A 10,190-nucleotide genomic window follows, 5' to 3' on the forward strand; every position below is an offset into this window, starting at 1 on the left:
CTTTAGTTTAATTTTACCCAAAGACAAAGACCTGAAACACCTGAAACAATTGAATTATGTGATATAACCCTTTGATAGCTAACTATGTAGAGAATCCAGGAAAACTTAACTTCTGAACTATATCTCCATCAGAACCTGTATGGTTGTCTATTTCAAATGATCAAATAAAATAATATATGAAAAGAACAACATTACTTTTAATATCCTGATATCAAAAACATACCTCCTCATATATGTTTAAAAAACAGTAATTCAACAGCATGGTGGAGGACTGTGTCAAGATGTCAACCGGATCTTGTTTCATTTCTTTAGCTTTGTTTTTTGTGTTCCACCAAGACCTCCAACCTCTCACCCCACCTCCCTGTCCATTAGGCCCACACCAGTGATTTATACCTTCAACATCCCCACAGCTGTCTGGAAGGCTCTAAGCAGAGAGAGGGCTACTATTTGCCATGACTAATCGATACCAGACTTCAAAAATGGCAACCGTGAGATTTGCAAAAATACACCAGGCAATGACACAAGAAACCCTGACCCTTTGCTATGGCTCTGTAGCCTTCATAAACAACTTCTTGGCAAAGCTATTGGAAATAAGCGAGAGAGAGAGAGAGAGAGAGAGAGAGAGAGAGAGGGAGAGAGAGAGAGAGAGAGAGAGAGAGAGAGAGAGAGAGAGAGAGAGAGAGAGCAACAGAAACAGAAAGAGATGTAATTTAAAATGGGCTCTTTGTAGAAGTGCCCATTTTAGACCCCTCTCTAATCCCTTTTAGACCCCTCTCTAATTCCTGCTGATGTCCCACACAGGGCCGTAACTACCATTGAGGGACACCGAGGTCGTGTCCTCGGTATTTTTTTTCGTATTTCTGTTTATTTTTTTGCTTAAATCGTGGTATATGAACTCAAAACAAAGTACACGTGAAACTGACTGCAGGACGATGATCTTGGTCTCCCACAAACCGTAACGTGATTTTATACTTGAAGAGCCGAGTAGCTCAAGAGTTTGGACATACGTGCTGCGCGTCATCAACAAAACGTACTGTCGTTATGGTAACCACCAAACACAAGTCGGACGCTGATGTTACCGCCATAGACATACCGCTACTGTTAGTGAATAGCCTATGTTAGTTACAGTCACTGGAAGAGGAGCGCAGCAACTAAATGTTTTATTAAGCCAGTGTTAAAATAACATAACTAATGTTTCTCGATGGGAAAAATAAACATTTTCAGTAATTCTAATAAATATTCAGACATGCAGTCAAAAGCAGCTTAATTACATTTATGATAAAACTGGACTGAGGAAAAGTCACGTTGTTTCAGGCTCACATAAAATATATGTCACTGTAAAATCAACAAGATAAAAATATACTTTATTTGATGTGGTACACTGTAGTATACAAGTGTTGTTCACAAAATACAAAAAATTACAAATCAATACATTCTGTAAATGCACTGCATTCTTTAAAGGATTGTGCCTCACAGGCCTGGTTTCTCACAAAACCTCTTGAGTGTTTCTCAAGTATAAATAGTCACTATAGGCTATTTCCATCTTTTTTGTCCAGCATATGAATGTGTATCTTTGACCAACTTTAAATGTTCCCTGAGAATGTGAGGACTTGGCGCTTGAGCTGATGACGGTGTTGTCTTCTGTTTAACGACTCATTCGCAGTTGAACCAACGCTTCTCATTTTTAGACAATCTTTGCCATCTTTTATCTGAAAGGAAAAGGGACAAACCTATAAGTGATAATATGGGTACTATGACATGGTGTCACTATTACTGCATGAGGAAAAATTATTAATTGCAATTTCAGTAAGTTTACGGTTTGGTCCATGTATGCCGTTTATAAACACGTAGGCCTATGACTTGTGGTTGTTGTTTTATAAAAACAAAATTCGACAAAGTTTCTGGATGGCATATCATTATCTCTTGATGGGTCTAAATAAACATACTGTCGAGTGCGTAAAAATTCGTTACGTGCACAAGGTGGAAGTGCCCAAAAAATTCACATACTGTGTTACCTGCCTTGCCTATCTAAAGATGACGTTGTGTTTCGTTTACATCAATACCTTCCCACTTCGACAGGCTATGTTATCATGTTGAGTGCTCATCGAGGCATCAGTTAAGTTACAATCAGGTTATGAGAATATGCACTGAATTACCCCTTTTCTTTGGTTGCTTAAACAGAAGGTGCAGATTGTGCGCGGTTGCTTTCCACCGCTGTCTCCTTGTGCGTAAACTGCGCCAAGACAGGGTTGTCCATCACCGTTGCCATCTCCGACCAGGAGCACGTTGGCTAGATGTGAAATGTAGCTGGATGCCAGGCGAAGTGTCTCTATTTTGGATAGCTTTCTATCCACCGGTTCTGTGGGAATCAGAGTCCGAAGCGCAGTAAATGCTGTGTTGACGCTTTGGGTTCGGTCTCGCTCCCGTGCATTGGCTGCGTTCCTCTGCTTTACAATGACAACACTGTTCCCTCCCGATTTTCGTGACATCCTCCGTCTTTTTTCTGTGGTGGCACAACATCCATAGCTCTGATCCGAACTGCCGTCGCTCTCACTTCGGTTTTCTTCATCCTCAGACATCATACTAAGATCTGGGTAGACCAGATGGGTGGCCAAGGGCCGCAGCATGGCAAAAGTCATCATCGAAAGTCTTGGTTAAGTATCTTCAGTAGCTAGCCTAAAGTCCAAAGTCAATCTTCAAATGCATCTTGGAGTGGAGGGGCTGACAAAGCATACGATGTTTGCAACACGTTCAAATAATTAGGATTTAAAACGAAAATGTATTGCATTTGAAGTGCCATGGGTTAAGATTATGTTCCTTGTGCATAGTGAGTGGACAACATGGCTCTTATAGCTTGATGGGAGGAGTTGTGATGCATGTAATGTTCAGCTGACAATCCCCAGTCTACAGATTGCATGAGTTACAAAAATAGTTCCTACATAAGCACTATTATAGTTTAACAACTGTAATTGTAAATCTGTAATCATGCTAATCACATTGTTTGGGGGGGGGGGGGGGGGGGGTTGCCTGTCGGACACAGACGCTGCAAACAATAGGCTACTTCACAAGGGAATCATGCACTTCGCTAGTTACCCTATTATCTATTATTTAATTGGAAATGAATGTTTTCCATAAAAAAATTGCTATGACCAAATAATTAGGCCACATTAAAATCATAATCCCAGACCATGTTTGCTAAACTAAAAGGCCTAGAGCTTCTTAACTACCCATCGCCTCATTGCTAGCATAATTTGTTAAATTCCTGGGATACTATCAAACACATGTGTTTAGGCCTGTTCACTCTGCGTGGTGTAACCCAATTTTTCCACGAATGCAATTGATTACGCTTTTGACTTTCTGTGTTCACTGCCTTGTTAATTTCTGAATGTCATCAAAAACTATGGGATTATCGGTTAGAATCTGATAGGTTCAAAACATCTAAATCACATGTTTGGCATTTCATGCAAATGTTACTGATAAGTATATAGCTCTCAAATTTATAGGGATCTGCTGTATGTAAAATAATTAATCTTGTGGATGTTTCTTTTCTCTGGAGACATTGCATCAACTTCCGAAAACAAACTATGTATGTATTTCACAGTGAAACCCAATAATATCGTTGCACTTTCATAAAAAATTATAAGATTCCAGGACTAAACTCATTCCTAATTAAGGGTTTAAACATTCACCATTTGGACACTGTATACAGATCATGTTTCCCAATCTGAAAAGACAACAAATATAACATTCACCTCAGGAATTGCTGACATAATGTACACATTGTACTATTAATGGAGTTGGATATTATTGGAATGGATCTCATTGTATATTTATGTAAATTACCCTTATTGATCAGTTTATTCATAATCTATCATAACTCAACACTATCCAACCCCATGTTGAGTGCAGTAAGAGAAAGTTAAGTGGTAAGTAAATAAACTTTGAGCAGATGTCCAGGGGTGATCCAGGGATGCAGTCCAGTTCTGAGAAAACAAAGTAAGAAGGGCAAATGGTAGATTTAGAAACCCTGACTTTTAACAGCTGTCCCCAGAGGGCAGGTCTCAAAAACATGTCCCCTACGCCCTCTGCCACCAACACATCAAACTAACTCCATGTTGTTCAGCTACATCAACAATTCCAAAGTGCCAGACATCTAAATCTCATTAGGAAACACTGATCCAACAGTGATTTATATGTGCCATTCAAATCCAACTAGCATTAAAGTAAGTCTACTAAAGAATTGACTTAACTTTTCTATTCAGCATACGTCTTTAGTAAGCACTTAATCAATGTGATACTTAATTACACAGGTATTGTAAACACATATACATCAAACACAATAATTATGTTGTTACACAGATACTGTAGAAGCAAAAAGTTTCCATGGAATCCATCAGCCAATCAAGTGTTTCTAGTCTTACAGCTTTTCCAAAGTCATATGGTTAAGCAATCATACAATGGCACAAAATGTAGTATTTCCACATGTGAGAGAGGTAAAGTGAGAGAGCTCATGTATATAGGTGGAAAGAGTAGGTTAAACCATGCATTTGAACAACATTAATTTTTTCATGTGATTTTGCAAGGCTAATGTTTAGAGGAAGTGCTGCAATTTATCCATGGTGGTGAGGCAACAGCCTATTTGCCTGCACGGCCACCTACAGAGATCCATGTTGTTCTTCCATGGAGTTCTGAGAACAGAAGCTTGGTGACACTGAGTAAGTAAGTAAGTAAGACTTTATTTATATAGCACATTTCATACAGGAATTGCAGCTCAAGGTGCTTTACATAAAATAAACAAAAACAATAATACAATTGATAAAAAGTAATAGATCTAAAACATATAACAACCCAGACAAGCCACACTCTATCTGCGGTCTCTCAAATCCATCTTGGATCCGAGCTGCCTCGTGCAGTTTCCAAACATATAACAACCCAGACAAGCCACTGTCTTTAAAAAATGTCTAGCGTATTTGCTTCTCTGATATTTATGGGTAATTTGTTCCATAGTTTTGGGGCGTAATTGGCAAAGGCAGCATCACCAATCTTCTTATGGCTGCTTCCGGTGACCTCTAATAGGCCTGCATTTGATGATCGCAGTGTTCTAGCTGGTGTGTAGTTTATAAGAGAGTTAGCAATGTAGCTAGGTAGAGCTTTGTATGTGAGGAATAGGACCTTAAAGTCAATTCTGAAGGTAACAGGGAGCTAGTGTAAAGTAGCTAGGACAGGACTAATGAGTTCTCTCCTTTTAGTTTTGGTTAAAAATCTAGCTGCAGAATTTTGAATGAGCTGTAGTCTTTCAGTGTTTTTTTGGGGAAGACCAGCGAAAAGTGCGTTAGAGTAGTCCAGCCGGCTGAATATAAAAGCATGAATTAACTGAGGACAAAACAAAGCTGTCGTTCTCATTAATTTCATTCAACATATCGCAAAGGAGGCAAACCTTCAGAAGAGGTCAGGGAGAGGTTCCTTACAAAAGTTTCAAAGACAAATGTGTCTAAAGTGCATGTGAAGAGGGCCTACCCACAGTCTTTCCAACATAAAAAAAAAAAAACATTCATTAGATTATTTTCAAAAAGTGCCACCTGAAGGCAGCAGTACTGTTTAGGTACTTGGAAACAGATCTCTATAGCAGAGAGCTTAAATGTAAGACATTGGAAGATCAAGGTCTGGTACAGATTACATGTCTTTGATGGCCGGCAGCCTCATGGAATTCCGGATGCGGAACTTTGGAGAGGCATCCTCCCCTCATTCACCTAACAACCCCACCTTCCCTCAAAAGGACTTTGGAGTAATCCCTCCCAAAGTGGAACAAATGGGTGAGCTGACCCCTCGGAGGTCCGTTGCAGCCTTTTTTATTGAGACTAATTTTACCAGCCAATAACGATCAAGTGCAATGTTGAAGACTCTTGATAGAAAAAGAGAATGTGCCGTTCTTACAGGACTGGTCAGTTTTACTTAGTAACTGGACTGGATCATGTTGGAGACTTAGAAGATGATGAGGAGTAAGACAATTTCATCTTTATTCCAAACAGCTGAAAGCAAGATGCAATGTTATTTTTACTGCACAAATCTGACTTTAGCGCAGAACATTCAAACATTCTCTAGACATTTTGCATATAAAATGTTGATAGTGGCAACCTAATAAAACAAAAATTCAGGTACAGATTGTACACAAACTAACCATTTGTCAACATTACCTGAAACACTTCCTGTACTTACCCCCCTAATCCTTAAAAAAGGATAAAGACACTGCACACCCATGCAACTAAGTCTCAAAAGTAACAGGTGCCATTTTTTTCTCTTTGCTTGAACAAGCGTTTTGCGTGTCAAGAACCCTTTGAGGATATGGTAACCTATGGTTACTGCCAGACAGCGAGGGAGCTACAGGATATGGTCTCACACGCGACGATTCTTTGGATAAATTTACAGTCCTTTAGGGGTACTCGGCGTAAGCTGCTCCTAGTCTCCCTCCACTTCCTCAGAGGGAGGCTAAGAGACATGTCTAAGCCATGCAAAGCTAGGACATTAGTTAAGGAAAGGCCTTATCTCTGTGTAGCAATCTGTAATGTAGCAATCACCCTGTCTGAGATCAAAGGCTTGACTTGTGAACCCGTAGACATGAGGTCGTAAAATTTAGAGGCCTTTGTCTGTGACCCTGACTGCTCTGACTGTACAACTTATGAAGGAGGCTCAGACTCTTGGTTTTTATAACCCCATGGTGCATTCTACTCGACAAATGTCAGAATTGTAGGTTTTACGGTTAATAAAATGTAGTTTGCTTTGGTAGACATTTTTTGAATGTCATGTTAAATTCAAAGTGCAAAAGGAAACAGGGCTTGTATTTAGGTTGTCTTCCTTACAGTATATATTTACCTCTAGCTCATCTCCAGAGAGAAGATCAGTTCTTTCTATGTTTCTACTTGTCTATAGCTAACACAATCTGGCCAGAGTTAAAAGGTTAACTAGAGGCATCCTTTACAGACTTGGGCTGAGTCAGACCACTGGTGCACTTGGATGGATGGTGGCATGCCTCACAAGCCATTCTAAATATCTTGTAGTGTCTTTTTCCAGCAAGTCTGATTATGACAATGGAGGCAGTCAGATCTCATGCCAGCTGATGAGCAGCTTGTGCCATCTTGGTGGGACTTTGACAGAATTCAACTTTCTCCCTGAGACGTGCACATCTTCCCTTTTTATGCGATGGGCAGGTTCAAATTATCAAAGGAGAACATCAAATAATGTTATTGTCATCCCTGGATAAAATGAACATTCTCAAAAACAATACAAATTAAAATGATTACTTTAAACATTGTGTTTAATAATGAATCATCAATGACATCACTGTTAAATGTAGGGGTATGTAACTAGTAACATTGTCCAAGATTTTTGTTATAAAAGGTGCCTGGTATAATTAAAGACTTATAGTTCCATCTAGTGGTCAGAGCTCCATCTGCATCAAATACAGTTGACATTATCCATTACCTGTACTTTTTTAGGGGAAATAATCTGGATACTAGTACTTGTACCCGGTGGGTATAATGTTGGGGTTAACATCTGAGTGTATCACAAAAACACTTTGGTTATCCAGCTTTATCGTAAATCAGGAGTTGATGCACCCAAGTATGTCCGTAAATGTGATATGTTTGACTTGACTAGCTTGGCAGGGATTGTACTCATTTTCAGCTGCTGGTATGCTGCAAACCTGTGACAGCCACCAAAAGAATAGTAGTAATTCCCTCCTTCTCTGCCTTGGATCCAGAGTATGTCGATGGGAGGCACCTTGTGGATGTCCCCAGAATCCTGTAAGGTACATTAAAATGTATTCGTTTTGTTGTGTGGTTATAACAACTATTATTAATGCTATTAATTACACTAATAAATTAATTTTAAATCACCAAGAAAAAAACAACATGCCGTGGGTGACAATGGAGGAAAGGAACGATAATGGTAAAAATGGTATGGGAATGTGTCAAGATACACTGTCCCCTTCTATTATTTACAAATGGCTTTACCTAAGCGTGATATATCATATAATTAAGCCCTCTCCCAATATTATAATAACTAACTTTTACCTTTATAGTGTTCATAAGGCTCTGAACCTTCTGCTCGTCGAGTACAGGAGGAATGGGACGTATTATAACATCCATCGGCACATTGTGGACTTCTTCAACGTTGTCCGAGTGTATCGACCTATTCTCAAAGTTTTGGACGTTCATATTTGATTGTGTAAAGATATGCAATTGTCTGAATGGTTGTATACATGAGAATGCCGTTAGAAAATTCTTTAACAATTTAGACATCGTAGAGAAAATATTTTGTCATATTAAGCAAACAGACTTTAAAGACGGAAGTCTGGTCTCCGACTCACGTGCTCAACGGTGTGGAGACTCTGATTCGCCTGTTGAACTGTCCGTCAGCCCATTACCCGCCTGCTTAATTTCCTTCAAAATAAGTGTGTAATAATCTTCTCAAGGAATGATACAAGTATTTATTTTCGAACTGTTAATAATTTAAATTAACTTATTAATGGTTTGTAAATGATGCAAACCGTACACACAATCTAAAAATGATCAGGTGATGTGATACAGGTTTAGGCAAAAGCTTTTCTGATGGAAAAAAGTGGAAAACCCAGATACAACAAAACCTACCAATAATCTACATCTGTTTATCAGAAGATAATCTGTATCCACATTCCTGCCAAACTATCCCTCATTAAGAGACTAGAAGCTAGTTTAGAAAAAATATGTGCAAAATAAATACGGAAACAGACTTTTTAGTGTCAATATGTTTTTAATGAGGACTATGTTTTGTCTTGTTGAGCTTAAGAACGTGATGCTTCCTCCTTCAAAGGACTATTGGATGAGTGAATAAATGCTCTATTTCTGTAAGGATTTCAAAGAGCCAGCCAGGTTGCTGTGGCAACTAAAAGGAAGTCTTGGCTCTGTGCTTTGCCCAGGTAGCCTAAGTGGGGGGAAGCTTCAAAGATCTGTACCTAGTGGTGACAGAATTATTGTTGTTTTCTACAGTCCACAGTCATAACAAGACAATTAAAATGATTCCTTGGACAGGGAAGGCAGGGCATTACATTGAAATACTTTGAACCACAATGGCCATGCATTGAGAATGTTGTGGATTAATTGGTCACAAGGGGAATTAGATGCAGTATTTGTTCTGTGTATGATAAAAAAATAGAAACACCTATTTCAGAAGCTCAAGCACATATATCATTAATGGAAACAATGGATTGTATAACACAGTTTTGCAGGGTTACAGTTTAAGCATAGCTAATTTACTAGTTTCAGGAATCTAATGGATAATAACCTATTAGTTTTACCATAATTTATCCATTGTTGTGTAGATGCAGTCACTCAATGCAAGTCACCCCTTAGTATTTGCTGGACTATGTACCTTTAGTATAGTTAGACCACATATTTAAGTTTTTAAGATTCCTAAATGTTTAATGTATGCACCTTCCTACCAAAGTAAATTCCTTGTCTGTGCAAACTTTCATGCCAATTAAAACCCTTTCTGATTCTAAACAATAACAACATGAAACAATTCATGATTATAAAAACTGAGTATCGGTTTCCAATTCCAACACATATTGTTTGCACACAATTGATCAACTTCTGTGCAATGCAAGTCATAAACATTCTCAAAGATTGATGTTGCCATTCACAAACACAACTTGCAGTGCAAACAGTTTGTTAGTATGTTGTATAAATATTTGCATTACCAGGTCAGTGCTGTTGAATGCTTGCAGATGATGATCAAATGCAAACGCATTCCTCAACTGTGTGTGCTGCCTTTCCTTCTTTACATGCAATATCCCATTTAAGTCTGTGCTTTTCTGTCAATCAAACCCCCACTTCACCATGATACACATCACAGCCTCACAGAAGCAAAACAGGCCCTGTCACTCAAACCTTATAGACATGTAAATCATGTGCAATGCCTATATATGCAGTCCCACTGCACTCTGTGTGACCCGAACTGTCTACAGTACAACATTCCTGTTACTAGCACATCTCAATTACTCAGATTGAGTTAGTCACACATTTACAGCGGCAGGTCATGGAAGAATAGTTCCCATATAATGATTTGCTGTTAATATTAGATTTCAGTTCCCATGGGATTGTCACTCTAGAGCGGCTTGAGAAAATTACCTGCCAACTCTCCACAGGGATATGAGC

At 38.9% G+C, this 10,190-nt stretch overlaps 2 protein-coding genes across 2 annotated transcripts; both read right to left on the reverse strand.

Annotated features, from left to right (window-relative positions):
• Positions 1-1,202: 1,202 nt before the first annotated feature.
• Positions 1,203-2,824, reverse strand: tcf15 (transcription factor 15). Its single transcript, XM_047040418.1, has 2 exons — positions 2,157-2,824; positions 1,203-1,709 (listed from the first exon to the last, which is right to left on the reverse strand). The coding sequence occupies exons 1-2, from the start codon at positions 2,640-2,642 to the stop codon at positions 1,584-1,586; spliced, it is 612 nt and encodes a 203-aa protein (XP_046896374.1). The 5' UTR covers positions 2,643-2,824; the 3' UTR covers positions 1,203-1,583.
• Positions 2,825-7,294: 4,470 nt separating this feature from the next.
• On the reverse strand, positions 7,295-8,705 carry srxn1 (sulfiredoxin 1 homolog (S. cerevisiae)). The gene is made up of 2 exons (XM_047040167.1): positions 8,070-8,705; positions 7,295-7,797 (listed from the first exon to the last, which is right to left on the reverse strand). Exons 1-2 carry the CDS (start codon positions 8,295-8,297, stop codon positions 7,588-7,590), a joined length of 438 nt encoding a protein of 145 aa, XP_046896123.1. The 5' UTR covers positions 8,298-8,705; the 3' UTR covers positions 7,295-7,587.
• Between the last annotated feature and the right edge of the window lie 1,485 nt (positions 8,706-10,190).

Source organism: Hypomesus transpacificus, chromosome 18 (genome assembly GCF_021917145.1).
Source record: "Hypomesus transpacificus isolate Combined female chromosome 18, fHypTra1, whole genome shotgun sequence".
NCBI lineage: Eukaryota > Metazoa > Chordata > Actinopteri > Osmeriformes > Osmeridae > Hypomesus > Hypomesus transpacificus.

Coding starts and splice junctions, on each gene's coding strand:
- tcf15 (XM_047040418.1), bottom strand. CDS start 2,642: ATGATGACTTTTGCCATGCTGCGGCCCTTGGCCACCCATCTGGTCTAC. Junction 1,710..2,156: donor TAAGCAACCAAAGAAAAGGG/GTAATTCAGTGC, acceptor TTTTCCTTTCAG/ATAAAAGATGGCAAAGATTG.
- srxn1 (XM_047040167.1), bottom strand. CDS start 8,297: ATGTCTAAATTGTTAAAGAATTTTCTAACGGCATTCTCATGTATACAA. Junction 7,798..8,069: donor GCCTTATGAACACTATAAAG/GTAAAAGTTAGT, acceptor TGTACCTTACAG/GATTCTGGGGACATCCACAA.